The sequence below is a fragment of the Hyposmocoma kahamanoa genome, unplaced genomic scaffold (assembly GCF_003589595.1).
Source record: "Hyposmocoma kahamanoa isolate Upper Pololo Valley unplaced genomic scaffold, ASM358959v1 232, whole genome shotgun sequence".
Classification (NCBI taxonomy): domain Eukaryota; kingdom Metazoa; phylum Arthropoda; class Insecta; order Lepidoptera; family Cosmopterigidae; genus Hyposmocoma; species Hyposmocoma kahamanoa.
Genome location: NW_020653750.1, coordinates 3,389,893 through 3,407,815, shown reverse-complemented (window position 1 = coordinate 3,407,815; position 17,923 = coordinate 3,389,893). Strand labels below are relative to the sequence as shown.

The following is a 17,923-nucleotide window of genomic DNA, read 5'->3' as shown; positions in this document are numbered from 1 at the left end:
ATATTGTATTTGATTGCTTTGGGTTATAATCCATACCTCGACCTCCCTCTTTTTCCTTTAATTTGACATGATTGTCATAGAAAATATCGACAAAATAAAAATAATATATTCGTTACGTCTTTTTTACTAAGAATTTTGTGGGGTTATATTAAAGTGTTATTATATTATATATTACACAAATAATTAATTGTTGCAATGCTTTTGCAGATAAAAGTATATTTGATTGGAGCTCTTTATTTTTTCGGCGCTTTATTTATGATTTTATTTCCACCAAGGAATTATGAATTGTACGCTATCTATTGTAAATCATTTGTCTAATTACTGCCTGCCTACACAATTACAGCCTGTGCTGTGGTGTAGAATCTTTGGTTGTTCCTTCTTAATAAACTGCCTTTACATTTCTATGCAAATGAGAACCTAGCTCATGTTTTCAGATCGGGAGCAAAAATTCGTACTAAACGAGATTCAACTACAAAAATTCACTATCCCCAATACCTGGACTATGAGAAGGTAGTTAAAATAACAGAAAGATTTGAGAAAGCTGATAGCGATGTAGTATATGTGAGACACCTTACACCGAATACAACAGAAAATCGTAGCATTGTGGCGCTCGAATTGCACAGTGATAAGCTAACCAAAAAACCTGGCATTCTTATAATAGGAGGTAAATTACACCACGATATAATTAATAAGCTTAAAAAGTCAACGGAAATGCTCAGGCTATCTATATTTTCCAGGATTAAATGGTATGACTTGGGCAGTGCCAAATGCAATTTTTGAAATTGCAGAGAAGTTATTATACGACACAGGTTACCAGACACCGTTTTTCAATGATTATGATTGGTAACTATATTAATAAAACCCTCTGCTATAGGCTAATTAATATATTAATACAAATTTATATTTTTAAATTGTTAAACACTATAAACAAAGGCTAACATATTGCACTATTCCTAAAAGTCGTTTTTTCGCATGTCCATTCAAGATAACTCGAATCATTATAATTATTATTATTTATATTATATACGAGCCCTCGGGCTCGGCCTGAGGCGCGTGGTCGGTTTCAGTTTACGGGGTGTGCTCATGCTCTTCGGTGGCACAGCAGTTAGTACTACGGGCCCTTGATGAGGAGATCGATTCCCGATTTACGTCAATTTAAGAAACGAACATTTTTAAGTTCGTTTTGGTCTGAGTATTCTGGGTTATCGTTGATTTGGTATTCATAGTACCTACATAGTACAGGAAATTTGGCAGTAGTTTGGCATTTTTTCCCCCTAAATACAACTCGTTGGCATAGCTTTCAAGAAAATTAAATCTAACATAGAGACGGTTGAGATACAACAACGCTATAATAAGTATCTCATTTCCACTACATCGGGAAGCATGCTTTACATTTTTATAATTGTGAGATCTTGTACTCGTAATCTATTACGTCTCCGTATCTTATCTCCATTTGATGGCGTGCGGGCGCTTCGGGCTTCGCCCTCCGCGGACCTCGGCCTCGGGCCTCCGCACTTATGGCTTTGTTTTACAAAAAATTGAAATAGCTCTTTAATGGCGGCCATATTTAAATATTGCAAAAATATTTTTTGACCGCTAATTATTATCAAACAATCTTAGAAATCTTTTCGTGCCAATTTTCAGTCTGAGCAAAGCAAGTTTTTTCAATAGCCATTTACATAAAAAATTACGGCTATATCGAAAAACGGCAGAAACAAAATTTTTACCCCAAATGCCGCGCCGTGCGAAGCCATGATATTTTCAGTCGAATTAGAAGAAATTTTTATCTCCGCCAAAAAAGTTTGTATGGCAGCCATATTGAAAAAATGCAAATAATAAATTTCGACCGCAAATTATTATCAGACATTTCCACATATGGATTTTCAGTTAAATTAGACCTAGTTTTTATTAGTTGTTGAATGGCGGCCATATTAAAAAATAGCGTAAAGCCATTTTTGATCACAAATTATTATCAAGCATTCCTAGAGACCCACACATGCCAATTTTCAAAGGGATCAGATCATTTTTTTTTCTGCCGCCAACGAACGCTTCTATGGCGGCCATATTTGAAAATGGCGAAAAACCAATTTTGATCACAAATTTTTATCCGGCACTTCTAGAGGCCTCCGCATGCCAATTATCAACCGAATCAGAGCATGTCCGTTTCGGTAGCCACTTTTGACGAAAAAAACGCTTATATGACAGCCATATTAAAAAATGGCGAAAAGAAACTTTTGATTATGGTTAAGGACTCCTAAAGACCCCCGCATACCAATTTTCAGCCGGATCGAAGCAAGTGTTTCTTCGGCCACCATTTTGAATTCGCCACCTTGTTTTTTTTAACCCAGGCAGTTGACCACTATTAATCTCTATGACATTCCTTCGAGCACCTCCTAACTATCTCTAATAGTTTCCGTTAGAGACTTTGAAATTTGTATGGCGGCCATCTTATTTATTTGAATTTCGAACATTTTTTACTTCCGGCGGAAATTGACCAGGGTGTATCTCATAAAAGTACACAAATATTCCCTCCATATATTATAGTTTTTGCAGGCCGTTGAACACTCTTTCATATTTTCCACATTTAGGTCTTCTCATACCTATTTGATTCTTTGCTTTGCAATCTATCCGCGTACAACGGTATAAATACTTTTTCCACCACATCGGGAAGTATGCGTTCTATTTCTATCAGTGAGTAAGAACTTTAACCTTTATATATATAATAATAATAACTAGTTGGAACGCGATGCGCTGGCGAGGGCTTTCTTTACATCTGGTGGCAAATTGGGAGTTGAACTTAATATTTCAGAAGATAATTTTCTTTGGTTGGGTTGGTTTGGGTAAGAGAGAGAGCAGGTAGATGGTGTGATTGCGTAAATTCCTATCCTAAAATAATTCAGAAGACACCACCCGTACATCATCGATAGTTGCAGAGATTCAGCAAACTCAATTTTGTATTGCGGCCATCTTGGATTCTCCATATTGTAAATTTTTGGTCTCGATAGAATCTGACCAGGGTCCTTGACAATTTTTGCTTTGAACCCATCTCTGAAGCTTTGGCCAGGCCGTATATACCGGAGACCAGACCGACTTAAATGTTGCACGTTGCGCTGGGCCGCTAAAGCGGCCCGCGAGAGCTATGTGTGAGGCATGTGACTTTAAATGTAGGAAAGACTTCATCGGTTGGTTCTCGGAGAGCAATGGTGTTGGATGGTGGAAAATGTACGGCGGCCATATGGCCGCCATTCCAATATTGGAACAAACACAATTTCGTATTATGGGGCCTATACACGGCCAATTATTAATATGTAATAAATATTATACTATTCAACTTTAATTAACAATATTATGCATACTAACTCCATATAATACTTACGAAAAAGTTTTTATTACATATTATTTTATAATGTATTGTATTATATTATATTAGAATTAGTATATTATATCCGTGTTCAACAGTAGGATGTACAAAATTTTAAATTTATTGACACCCTATATTACCGAACTCACGCACACCACGAAATGTCAACACGAAGGAGTACGAACGCGCACACTACACATAGAAATATTTTTGTACGACGAATGAGCGGTATACAGAAAAACTTAGTTAAGTTTATGTTATACTGGAATGTTTTCTTTTTTAATACTTTTAAATGTAATAAATACAATAAATAAAAAATAAAAAATAAAATTGCCACATTTCAGCACGATCGGTGTTTTTTTTGGCCGCCATCTTTAGTTGGCCATTTTGAAAAATAAATTTACAGTCACTCGATCGCCCACTCGGACATTAGTTTGAACATAATTTACCTATCTATTATAGTTTCGGAGATATAGTCTCCCAAAATTTATATGGCGGCCATTTTGCTTTTCGAATTTTTAATACTTTTTAATGCCTATAAAACTGCCCAGGGTGTGGAGCAACGTTTGTTTGGAAACCTTAGGGCTAAAACGTATACTTCGCCCGTGCAGCTGGGGTCCTACCTGATGCGGAGCACTTCCGAAGGTTTTGGTACTTTATGATACTCACCAAATCCACCCAACTATTATTCGCATGCATTACTCTTATACACCCGTAATTGTTCTGGGAGAAAAATGCTGGTGAAAAAATTTAAAATTCACTTGTCCGGCGGCCATCTTGGAAAAAGGCGGAATCCAAATTTCGTTAGCAGATGCATGCTATGAGCCTCCATAACCGATCGGATGTCAAATGTCAGTCGGATCGGAGCACTTTTATTTCGGGCCGCCATTTTGAATCCGCCATCTTAAAATTTTTTTTTACCTGTTGGCTCGTACTATTCTGTACGACATTTGTTTGAGCGCCTCTCATCTATCTCCAATACTCGCCGAGATATGGGCCTCGAAACATAGTTGACGGTCGAAAATGTATGGTGGCCATGTTGGAAAATGGCGGAATCGAAAATTTGACTACAAATTCGTATTATGGGCTCCCAAACATGGAATAATGTAAAATCTAAGCCGGATCGGAGCAACTTTTTCTCGGGCCGCCATCTTGAATCGGCCATTTTCAAAAAATAATTTCAACAACCAGTTAGATCCTGTCGCTCTCTACAATATTAGTTTGAACATGATCTACCTATCTCCAATAGTTTCCGAGATACGGGCCCCTGAAATTTGTACGGCGGCCAATTTGTTTTTCGAATTTTGAATTTTTTTTTCACTCCCCGTAGAAACTGCCCAGGATGTGGATAAATATTTGTTTGGAGACTTTGAGCCAAGACACGTACTTTCGCCGGGCAGCTGGGGTCCTACCTGATGCGGAGCACTTTCCGAAAATTACCTTACCATTTGATACTCCTCAAATCCATCATTCCTCTACATGATTTTTACCCACCCGCACTCCTTCTGGGAGAAAAATGACGCCAAAAGGCAGAAGATTGACATGGTATAGCGGCCATGTTGGAAAATGGCGGAATCAAATTTCGACAGCATATTCCTATTGTGGGCCCCCATACACGACCGCATGCCAAATTTCAGCCGGATCAGAGCACTTTTTTTGGGCCCTCATTTTGAGGCGGCCATCTTGAAAAAATGTTGTCACCGGCAGTTGACCCCCGCCGCCCTCTATGACATTTGGTCGAGCACCCCCCGCCTATCTTCAATACTCGCCGAGCTATAACGCTCTAAAATTTGTATGGCGGCCATCTTATTTATTCGAATTTTGATTTTTTTTCACTTCCGGTAGAAACTGCCCAGAGTGGCGGCCATTTTTAGTTTGACGACCCTGCCGGTAGGTGTTATATATCAATAGCCGCCATTAAAGAGGTATGTCAATTTTTTTAAAGTCATAAGTGCCGAAGCCGTAGGCCGAGGTCTAGCGAAGGGCGATGCCCGAAGCGTCTGCACGCCACCTTACGTAGGTAGTATACGGGGACTAGATTTCACAATTGTTCAAAATGTCAGGCATACTTCCCGTAGTGGAAATAATATCTTATTTACTTATACATCTTATAGCGTTGTTATATCTCGACCGTCTCTCTGTTAGATTCTTTTTTATTGGAAGCTATGCCAAAAAGAGAAGTATTTAGGGAAAAAATGCCAGACAATCACTTCAAATTTGTACTATACAACTAGGGAATTTCCTGTATATAAGTACCAGAGTAACAATAACTCTGGGGGCAATACCCAGAATACCCTGACCAGGACCAACTTAAAAATGTAATTTTTCATAAATTGGCTCAAATAAGGGATCGAATCTGGAACCTCCTCATCAAGCACCCGTATAGTACTAATCACTGTGCTACCGAAGAGCATAAGCACACCCCGTAATCTAAAAGCGACCACTCGTCGCAGGCCGAGCCCGACGGTGGGGGTGGGGTATAGGGCTCGTACTGTAATACAACTATTTATACAAACATAACTTTATATTTTTTTAACTAGTTTCATTTTAATTATTTTCTCTGCAATAGGTACTTAATACCGCTAGCTAATCCAGACGGTATGCATTTTACGACAAAAATACGAGATTTGCCACCAGTGGATACTCCGATTTGGTCAACTAATTTTACTGCCAGGATAGGTACCAGACCATCTCAATGGCATAAAAATGTAGAAAAAAAAGATAAAGAAAGCTGTTTTGGCACTAACGTAAATCGTAACTTCGCTTATCATTGGCAAGGTCAGTTACTTGACTTTGTATTTTTTATCGAGTTCTTAGGTTTTCGCGATTATTACACATTGGAAATGAAACTATTTTTGGGATTTAAATCGCGTATATTTGTTTTTTCAAACAAACCAACGTTTCGGGCCCTTTACATGTCCCATGGTCACGGTTGACTGAGGTGATATACAGTCATCAACCAATTACATCTAATTTCTTTTACTAGTTATGTCTACTTTTTTACTTTTGTAACTATAGTGAAAAAATAGGGTGGTTTGCATTAATATTAGACATAACTGGTTGATAACTGTACCACCTCAGTCAACCGTGACCATGCCGCACCCTTAGTAATATAAGGGCACAATCCAAAAAAAGTAGATTTTTGGGAAATCGCGTATTAAGATTCTGGATTCCTACATTACACCTATTTTTTCAAATAACATGCTTATTATTTAAGTTATAAATATGAAATTTGGCAGATTTGTTCTTTGATAAATGTATTATAAATAGCAATAAAAAAAATAATACAAAATAAATTCTATAAGTTTCAAGCAAGTTAAAAAAACACTTTCAAGTTAGACCCATATAGTACAAAAAATATAACAGAAATATGGAGCTATTTAAGTTTGATCCCATTTATTATTTAAGTCCCTATCAATTCCCAAATTTCCCAAAAATCTACTTTTTTTGGATTGTGCCCTTATATTACTAAGGGTGCGATGCGACCTGTAAAGTGCCCAAAACGTTGGCTTCTTTGAAAAACAAATATATGCTATTTAAATCCGGAAAAATAGTTTCATTTCCTATATATATATATATATATATATTTTAATTTTGATGTATTAATAATTAAATCCATCATAAATATTTCACGATTAAGTACTTCTATTTTCCCAATGTCCCTCTGCAAAGTTCGTATTTCGGCTGTCGCCGGTTTTTATTCAGTCGCTCTTTTTCCTTTGGTTCAGTTTGAGTATAGGGTTCTGTGTTTCAGACTGGACGCCTTCTGTCGACTTGGAAGTATATAGAGTTGTTATTACATTTTTTTATTTATTATACAATGGGAGGAAAGCCACTAAAGTCACAGGCACAACAGATAATTTACAGTGTGTACTTGTATTTTTTACAACTAGCCGATATGTTCAAGAAATACAACAATGGTTATTTTAAAAAAGTCCAAAACGTATTTCTGTAGCTCGTGATGTTTCAATCTGAACAGTAAAGAATATTTACAAGAATACGATAAAAAAGATAAATCAGTTCCTTTTCAGTCACCTAAAAAGTTACGAAAGAATAATACATTTCGTTTAAATTTAGACGATTTTCATTTCCGCTTTAAGGAACTACCTTGTTTGAGAACTTAAAAAGCGAAGTTGGTTGAGGCTATACAATTTGTAGGCTGCTTGAAGACGTTAAGAAGACTTTTGAAAGATATGGATTTTTTTAGTTATACAAAAGAAGCACACTTCATTTACTTTTTATTTTTGTCACCTTGCTTATTGACATGGAGTACATGTTATTAAAAATAGGGAAATAGTTCTACAGCTCTATATAGTTCACACGAAAATCAAAACAAAACAACAATAAAGTATGTTGTTCAAAATTCAAATTATTATAAATTTTAAATCTAATTATTAATGAGCATGGAAATTACTATTCATGTGAATTCGGAAATTCAATGATTGCTTCATGATTGTTCGAGGGACATTGAGAACATGGAAGCACTGTAAACAAATTATCATAGACACCGTGTACACACTGCACTAAGTGTAATCGGCGAGCATTGCTCGTTTTATCCAGGCGTTAAGTCATCATTAAATTAAATAATTATATTCCAGATGACGTGCATAAAACGCCCGACCGTTGTTCGCAGTTTTATGCAGGCGCCAAGCCGTTCTCATCATTTGAAGCACAGGCCTTAAAGCATTACTTCAACGGGCTTAGCGATTCCTCTATTAATTTGGCTATTCATTTACATGCTAGTTTTGTACCGAGAAAGGTAAAAATATTTATAATACAAACAAGGTCATGTTCATGGAGCTATTGAGACACTCTCTACTTCACTAGATACCTATTTGCGAAATAAGGAATATTATACCTTAATCTGTGCATGTTGATGTTAGTCTCTAATAATTCGATTTAAGTACAGTGTATAACATCACTAACCAGGTAAAGCTTTCATAAAAAATATTTTTCAGTTTGATTTTCAGGAATTAATACTGTACCCTTGGCGATTTTCTAAACGTCAACCAAGTAACTACGCCACACTCCAGGCTATTGGAGAATATGCAGCACGACAGGCGCGATTACCTGACGGAAGACTTTATGAGGTAAGTTGTAAATAATTATAATTCGCTTTTGTATTGTACATACCTATGCAATTGGTGCGAATACCTATTTATACAGTTATATTATAGGTACCTTCACAGCTGTTAATTAATTCATGGAGGCGTAGGCGTAAAACGAGAGGAGAGTCACGATAAATAATGTAAAAAATGCATAAATATTGGTAAATATTTTTGGGCTCTCAAAGATATTATGCAAAATTAGATTTTTTATTAACGTCAGCATTGGGTCTCCGTTGTGCATTTCTTTTATCGCACCCTAAGGCAGTCTTAGTATCGTATTCTAGAACTCTACTCAATGCTCAAGTCAGGATTTGAGTATGGTTTACAGCACTCGAAGTCATACTCAAGTCCCTTCCATTAGGGTCGTATTTCCAGTGCTTGAAATCATACTCAGATCCTGACTTGAGTATTGAGTAGAGTTCTGGAATACGACCCTAAGAAAAATACCGTGAAATCGATTCAAATGTTATAAATACGTGCAGCAGCTGAGACATCATAAATACACCTCATTTTCTTTAACAATCGGATTCTCAGTATGCGTAACTCACGTCGCGTTAAATGTATAGATACATGTGCATTCTACTATTGCGCCTGATTAAAAATAAATGGCAATACTGACATGTTAGCCATATATCGAAAACAAAAACGGTGTATACAGAATGTATGTATATTCATTAATATAAAGAAAATAAGTTTCGCTGGCGCCGGGACTGGGACAAATTTGACCCTTTGACTGCTTGGCTTTAATTAAATCATGTAAGTAAATTGTAATTATAGATAGATCGATCAGAATCTCACGACTAATTTGTAATAATCCTTCCAGAATGTGAGGTGAAAACTCACATTCTTTCTATTACCTCTACTACTGCTGTTGGCAATGATGATCTCAGCTCCTGTGTAATTCCTGTATACCTTCATGTATTTAACTTTAGAATCTCGTTCTTTCCCTTCACAATGGAAACTCGCCCATGTCATACCTGTACCCAAAACGTCTAATCCTTTTTTTTTTCTATAATATCAAGTGACGGGACAAACATGATCCTTTAATCCTAATTACCTTTCCGAATTTCGTCCCATCTCCATTCATCCTTTTCTATCCAAAGTCCTCATCGTTCGTTGTCTATATGTCAACAAGCAGGTAATGTCCTTTCTTTCTTCCAATAAATTGCTTTCCTCGTTTCAGTCAGGTTTTTGTTCTGGCCATAGCACTGTGACTGCACTATTGAAGGTAACAGATGATATTCGCCTCGCAATGGACAATCGTCTTTTCACTTTGCTTATACTTCTGGACTTCAGCAGTGCCTTCAACTCTGTTGACTATGATCTATTGCTTGCTTCTCTTCGTTCTTTCAATGTTTCTTTTGTAGTTATAGCTGTTGATTCCTACTTTAGAGGCCGCTTGCAGTGTGTTCGCTCTGAGGAGGCGTCCTCTGATTGGTGTGACTTAGCTGCGGGCGTCCCTAAGAGTGGTGTTCTTTCTTCTCTCCTCTTTTCTACTTTCATTAACTCTGTCACTTCTGTGTTGTCCTCATCTCTCATCTCTATGCTGACAATTTGCAGCTTTACCGTAGTTTTAAAGTTTCCGATGTCGTTACAACCGTTGAAGCTGTTAACGCTGATTTACGAAGCATCGCTCATTGAGCTGAGTCTTTTAGCTTATTGGTAAATCCCAAAATGTCGAAGGCCATGATTGTGGGAACTGGGCATATGCGTGGCACATTGGATCTACATTCTGTGCTACTTATAGAATATAATTTCACGCCTATTGTTTTTGGTTTTTTTTATAATATCATGTGACGAGACGAACAAGTCGTGCGCCTGGTGGTAAGCTACACACCTGTCCCAGTGCCGTGTTGTGAACAGTTGCAGGGCCACTCAGAGCCTTAAATCGCAAAGATTTTAGGGGCACTGCCACTGCTTCCGTTACCCTGAGACATAAGTTGACAAGTCCCATGTGCCGGTAATTTCACCAGCACCCTTACCATTCAATGCGGGTCTACATATACTGTTATCTATTTATTAGATAGTCTATTATACTTGTACTGCAACTAATCTAGATCTGCTTGTGGATAGCAATTTGGCTTGGACTCCGCATATTAACGAAGTCAGTCGAAAAGACAATTTCTCCTTGCACTCGCTTAAAGGTCTCCAAAACGTTTTGCCTTTAAAATCCAAAATCTGTTTAGCCCAATCTCTTCTTTTACCCTTCTTAGAACTATGCTGATTCCTGCTATTTAAATGCTACTGAAGAGCTGCTAAATAAGCAAAAAAAAAGATGAACCTTATACACAGATTTTGCAACCGTTCAATTGCAAAATCTGTGTATAAGGTTCATCTTTGGCCTTCGTAAATATTACCGAATCTCACAGTATCGCATTCAACTCAAGTGGCTTCCCATTCGTCTCTGCGGGAATTTGCATTGTCTTTGTTCCCTATAATAATAGGGGTTAAAGTATGAAATTGCCGATTTGTACCGAAAATCTAAATTGTTTATTTTTTAAATTTTTAACAAATTTATTTAATCAAAATAGTTGCCATTATTATCTATACATTGCTGCCATCTATTGGAAAGGTTATTAATGCCTTTGCGATAGAACTCCGACGATCTAGACTGCACAAACTGTGTGAAAGCATTTTGTACTGCCTCCTGGGAAGAAAACTTCTTGTCACGTAGATAATTGTCCAAATCACGAAAAAAATGGTAGTCCGTTGGAGCAAGGTCTGGTGAATACGGAGGATGACGAATGGTTTCTAACTGCAGTTCCTGAAGGGTCAAAATGGTTTCTCGTGCTGTGTGAGGTCCCGCGTTGTCGTGGAGCAATAATGGTGAAGATCGATTCATGAGTCGGGGCTGTTTTACTGCTAGTTTTGTCAACATGGTTCGGAGTTCGGCACAATAGACATCTGCCGTTATTGCTTGACCAGATCGGAGAAAACTATAGTGAATAACACCATGCTGAGACCACCAAACAGTTACCATTACCTTTTTATTGGTAAGTTTTGCTTTAGGACACTGTTGTGGCATTTGACCTGGGGTCAGCCATTGCATTTTTCTTTTCCGGTTATCATAAAGAATCCACTTTTCATCAAATGTTACAATTCGATCCAATATTCCTTCATTTCTGTACCCGTTCAACAAGGCAACACAAGTTTCAACACGCGTTTCTTTCTGCAGATCAGTCAAATCTTGAGGCACCCATTTTTCGTATTTTTTTATTTTATTGATTTGACGCAAGTGAGTCAATATTGTGGGTAAGGTAACGTTAAACCATGCCGCTAATTCCTGGGTAGTTTGACTAGGATCGGCTTCCACTATCTCTCTTAATTCATCGTTATTCACCTGTGTGGGCGGTCTTCCTCGTGCCTCGTTCTTTAAGTCGAAATTTCCATCACGAAAGCGTTTAAACCAAAATCGCACGGTGCGTTCATTAGTAGACCCCTCTCCAAACGCAGCATTGATATTGCGGGCTGTTTCTGCCGCGTTAGTTCCGCGTCGGAACTCGTATTCAAAAATCACTCGAATTTTCGCAGTATCCATCTTTCTTGTCTAAATTGAATAACAAAAACAATTGAAAGTCGATATTCAAATGGTTCAAATTTAAAAAAAAAAATCACAGAAAAAAGTTTCATTCGAAAACCTCAAACCATGAAGATTCTATGAAAATTCAAAGAACTTATTGCAATAAAACGGCAATTTCATACTTTAACTCCTAATATTCTGTACAACCCTATGTCTCCCGGAGGTCTAATAGTGCAATTCAGCTTTCTCAGGTCTCAGGTCAAGCCACAGGCGCTCTCTCGTTAGGTCCCAATTATCTTTTCCATCCTTTAATTCCGGTTTTTATGCTCATTCCTTCACTGTTCGTGGGGTCAGATTTTGGAACGCACTTCTCATTACTGTTCATGATAATAAATCCTTAGCAATTTTCAAATTGAGAGTTAAGGAGCACTATTTATCGACTGTTCCATCCATTTTATAGGTATTATAGTACGAAATATGTATTTATCTAAGTATTTATATAGTTTTAATAATTTTATGTTTATGATATTTTTTTTATTAGGTACATCATTTTTGTTATGTTGTGCACGTAAACCCGTTATTGTAATTATTGTCTCCTGTATTTAGGTCTGCAGGAAGAAATTTCTGTTAGAAATAAGCAGTACCTTTTGTTTGTGTTTTTCTTGTTACTAAATGTGAATTTGACTTTTTCTGCGTTTATGAAATAGGTAAACTCGTAAAAAGAGTATTTTATAGTTCTTACGTACTTTTTGACATACTACGCATTTATTGATTGTACCTATACATATAATTAGGTATCTACTTTCTAATATCATCTGTTTTGCATGTATGGCACAATGTGGACTTCGTCGATTTTTTTGGGATACTTTGCAACCGAAATTTTAGAAAATTATATGAGGTTTCTACTCATTTAAATAACACCCGCCCCTCAAAAAAGTTTTGTTTGAGAAATTATGCTTATAACGTCTCTCGCGTGTTATATGTTCTAAAAATAAATATGTTGAGTTAGGTTTTTGCGATTGCTATAGTCTGTCTTTTTTGAAGACAGAATGAAATGATAGTTCATTGCGCTAAAGCGTTGCCCACTTGCGAGCAGCTATCACTTATTGTTATCTCATAGGCAGCTATGGTCTGTCTTTTTGAAGACGGAGTAAAATGACATTTGTGGGGTTGCCAATTGTCATAAAATTTTAAATAGTCATTTAGTTATTGTCGACAGTTTTATCGATAGATTGTTGTTGAAAGAAGATCAAAATTTTGCCGAATGTCTGAATTGTGAATGTTACGACGTTCTAATGATTACTAATTGCGTTATTGCCTTCTTTATTTTAATATAAATACAAAGAGAAGACGTATTCGCCTGTTCTTATTAAAATGTATAAGACTGAAAATTGATTTCGATACTAGTAGGCCAATTGTCAAAATAAGAATAAAGATAATAAAATAGTTATCATTAGAACTTCGTAACATTCACAATTCAGACAATTTTGGCAAAATTTTATCTTCTTTCACAATGTATCGATCAAAATTATCGACAAAAACTACATAACTATTTAACATTTTATTAAAACTGGCAACTCTATAGCTATCATTTTACAACGTCTTCAAAAAAGACTGACTACCTATACGTACACATTGGCAATGAAATGCTTTTATTTTATGATGAAATTATTTGAATAAATCGCGAATATTTGTCTCGGCCAGTCGTGTCCATGGGACCTGTAAAGAAAAGTTGGTTTATTTGAAAACATAAATATACGCGAATTATATAGACCCGAAAAAAATAATGGGTTGGACAAAAACTACAGGCAGCTTTAAGCAAGAAAACATTTTTTCTTTTAGAATGAATGTTCTATTATCTATACTTAGTCATTTTATGAGTATAAGTGGTAGGTCAATGAGTATAAGTAATATTTTAGGACGTATCGCGTGTTCTAAGAATAGGCGGAAAAGTTTTAAGTGTGTGATTCTTGAGAAACGGTGAATCGTAAAGATGTCGTATTTCATTATGATAATATACATTTCACGACCACACATATTTTTACAAAACCGTGAAAAACTAAATTTTGCATTTATTGGGATGTGTTACCTCATCCACCGTATTTAGCCCGACATAGCCTATTTTTTTTTAAATTCTTTGAATGGCATTGACCTACCAAAGGTCAATGTTGAATGGACTAGACTTTGTTAGCGAAGAGAGAGACCACTAAGCGACATTTAGACAGACAATTTTATAAGTAAAAACTGAAATTTGTATGAGATGTGAATTCTAAAATTATCCGAAAAATGGCAAAACATTGTAGATCAACATGGCCAATACGTAATTGATTCAAGTTTGTTATGTATATTTTAAATGTTTTGAATTTATACTTTGATACTACATGGATTTTTTTACCAACCCAATAAAGATAACATTCAAAGATTTTTTTACCTATCTGGTTGTAAAATCCTAAATCATTACTATTTATTTGTTCTGTTTGCTGCAGAGCTCTGAGGGTGCAGTAGTTAAGACTTATTATTTGGCTATAATCATTCATAATAAGCACGATCAAAATTATTATAATACTGTCAGAATTCCCATTTTGTGAAGGAACTCAAATGTTCAAAGCTGCCCCTCATCTGGGGCAGTTTTGAACCCACCTGGAGCACATTTTAATTCAAAATTACTTATTTATTGCAAAATATTTTTATTAAATCCATTATCAAAAATCTTTTACAAATTCTTCAATCTGTTTAGTTAAATTTATAATCACATATTTAGAAACACTATTACAAAGAGGTTTTGACCGAACCGAAACACAATTAAAGTTTAAATTATTAACTGCAATATAAAAAATAAATAAAAACTTAACTTCTTAATGTACTGTAATTATTAATTATAAAATCACAGGAATAGTACAAAACAGAATAAAAATAACTAAAAAAAATAAACAAAACCTCTTCTTATAAAAATATTAGCAGTGGAAGCTAATCAGACCCTCTAAACGTGTTCAAAGCTGCCCCTTTTGATTTGTTCAAATCTGCCCCAATGGGTACTTTACAAAATAACAAACATTTTTCATGCGTAAAAACACTGAATAATTGCAAGCTGTAGGTTTAATATTTTAGCAATAAAATAATCCTGATCCTGATAATCTTGTCGTATAAGTTGAGAAAGTTTACTTTTCGACGCTGAAACTAAACACGACCTCACAATCAGTTTTTGACGCGCGCACAATGACTGTTGCCACTGATAGGTGTGCAGTTCGGTGGTACCTTATATAAACATAATGACTACATTTTCATTCAAACTGACTGCGTAAACGCATTTAATTTTGTTCTAAGCTGCCCCTGTTCAAAGGTGCCTCGTTCTCTCCCCTACCTATACCTACAATTCACAGTAATCCGATGGCAAATCGAGAAATTGAAAACGGGGAAATATATCAATTTACAATAAAATTTAAGTGTTCAGTTGTAATTACCCGAAATATTAGACAAATAAAATTGAAATTTTCGTTTGAAATTCATCTTTTCTTTTTTCTTTATGTGGATGTGAATAGGTACGGTTGACCAAAACTAATGTGGCCCATGACACAGTTAACATGTCAATCATAGGTCAATGATGTCAATAATCTAATAAACCGTCGAAAGTCGGTAGAGCTAAGGCAATCGGTAAGGAATTGGTTAATAGATTTTTTTATTGATAACAAGTGACATGACAAACAAGTCGTGTGTCTGGTCGTACGTACGGCACGCCTGTCCATAGCATTTGCAGTACCACTCAGTACTTTAAATCGGAAAGGTCTCAGGGGCGCTGTCACTGCGCCCGTCACCCTGAGACATTAGTTGACAGGGTCCCATGTGCCTGTAATTTCACCAGCACCCTCACCTTTCAAAACCGAACCGCAGTAATGTTTACATTACTGCTTGGCGGTAGAAATACATAAGGTCCCTATTACTACGAACTCTTTTCACAAGGAGGTCTACTGCTACTAGGAGCAGTCTCATTACGTATCACAACTTTATTGGATGGGTGCAAACATGGTTTGTCTCAAATTCAATTTAACATTCAGGTACACCAAAGCAGCACAGATGGGCGCGTTGCCGGCTCAGTGTGTGACTACATCTCTGGCGTGGTTGGAACCGAATTAGTGTATCTTGTCAAGCCGTACTTCCCGGCGTTTCCCAACTACACAGACACCGACATCATAGGTATGATGTAAAATTACAATTGGATGTTTATTCCATGTATGTTAAATTCATGGATGAACCACTTCGATCCTAATGCAACATTTGTAAAAAAACGAATTTATACATCTAAACGATTCATATGCGCAATCTTGCAAACGGTTGATAAATTAAGCCTAACAGCGCACAAGCGATGTAACCACACAATTTTTTTTTTAATCATATCAGTGTCATTTCTTTATTATTATTATCATATTTCTATAATATAACGTTAAATGATAATGATATCATTAAAGAAAAAAAAATTAAATGAACCAAGCGACAATAAAATTTATCCTCTGATGACGAATCACATAAATAGAGGATATCAGCGACCACATTCAATTTTTTGTATCATATCATGTGTCCATGATATAAATGTGGGTTACACCATTTTTGCGATAATAGCTTCAATTTTCTAATAAACCAAACACCGTACCCCGATGACGAATCACGTATTAGAAACTCCTCGCAGTCATCTCTTCTGTATTAATCATGTCATGCGGATCTTGCTACACACGCAGCTACGTATGTAAACACATACACACTTAATTATCGCATATTATAGTTAAATATAATTTGAAGAAAATTAAAAGGGGCAAGATGATTTTTTTCAACAAACTACAAGGTGCTCTACTAGGTTTATTATAATTTTGAATTTTGCAGAGAATTACGTCAACAGGGCCTTAACGGCCACATTAGGCCTGGTTCGTGGTTGGCGCAGAAGCACCAAATTGAACACCCTGTATTTCTTCGGCAAAGAAATCGAATTCTAAGTTTGTGAAGCAATAAAATTCCAATATTTTTAGACACTTACTATTTTTTACTTTTTTCCTCTTTTTTTATTGTTTGCCATTGTGTTATCGAGTTTTTTTTGGTAGCACTGATTATTGGGTTTATTTGATCTATGTATTTTCGCTACTAACACTGATGTATAATAATGTATATAACCTAGAACCACATCAATTAGTTTATGACAATAATGCCATATATTTTATGTTAATAAGTATATGAAATTTAAATTATTACTACTTATAGGAAATGAAACTATTTTTGGTGGTACAGTCATCAACCAGTTATGTACCACCTCAGTCAACCGTGACCGTGGGACCTGTAAAGGGCCCGAAACGCCGTTTTGTTTCAAAAAACAAATATTCACGACTTAAATCCGGAAAAATAGTTTCATTTCCTATGTGTAACAATCGCGAAAACCTAAGAACTCGTTATTATTACTTAGTTTATATGCAATGTGCCGTAAATTGATAGCAGTTAAAATGTACGAGTAATTGTTTAAGAAAACTAAAAATATACAATATCGTTGATAGTTTAATAACATTAGCATCTAAAAGTACAACAACAGATCCTTAGATAATTAAAAAATCACTTTTACACTATTTACACTAATTAACGTAGACGTGATAAATTCTTGAGGACCCCGACGTTTATATCCCAGTTTGTAGTGAGCGTGTTTAGGGAGTTTATCGTGTAAATTTGTTTTGGACTACTACCATGCAAATCAGTTACATCTAGCAAGCTCATATCGAGATACACCTGGTGTAAATACTGCAGTCTTGTAAGGAAGGCGTCCTTTAGTTTTTTGTCTTGAGTTTGACGCCAGTATTTAAGATTTCGGCCGATTATGGTGTCAATCTGCTCTTTCAAATCACGCAGGCAGGTCTTCTTCTCAGTGGTAGACTGCAACAAATAATAAATTTATAAGATTATTAT

The 17,923-nt window shown here is 36.0% G+C and overlaps 2 protein-coding genes across 2 annotated transcripts in view; one reads left to right on the top strand and one right to left on the bottom strand.

Annotated features, from left to right (window-relative positions):
- Nucleotides 1–255: 255 nt before the first annotated feature.
- LOC113228615 (carboxypeptidase B-like) lies at nt 256–16,995 on the top strand. Its single transcript, XM_026461969.1, has 8 exons — nt 256–287; nt 435–664; nt 738–843; nt 5,931–6,139; nt 7,960–8,120; nt 8,332–8,451; nt 16,042–16,180; nt 16,862–16,995. Exons 1-8 carry the CDS (start codon nt 256–258, stop codon nt 16,969–16,971), a joined length of 1,107 nt encoding a protein of 368 aa, XP_026317754.1. The 3' UTR covers nt 16,972–16,995.
- Nucleotides 16,996–17,503: 508 nt separating this feature from the next.
- LOC113228434 (thioredoxin domain-containing protein 11) overlaps nt 17,504–17,923 on the bottom strand; it is a 28,295-nt gene continuing 27,875 nt past the window's right edge. Inside the window, exon 12 of the mRNA XM_026461736.1 lies at nt 17,504–17,890. Within this exon, the coding sequence (XP_026317521.1) occupies nt 17,600–17,890 (291 nt within the window). The 3' untranslated portion in view covers nt 17,504–17,599. The remainder of the gene's footprint in view (nt 17,891–17,923) is intronic.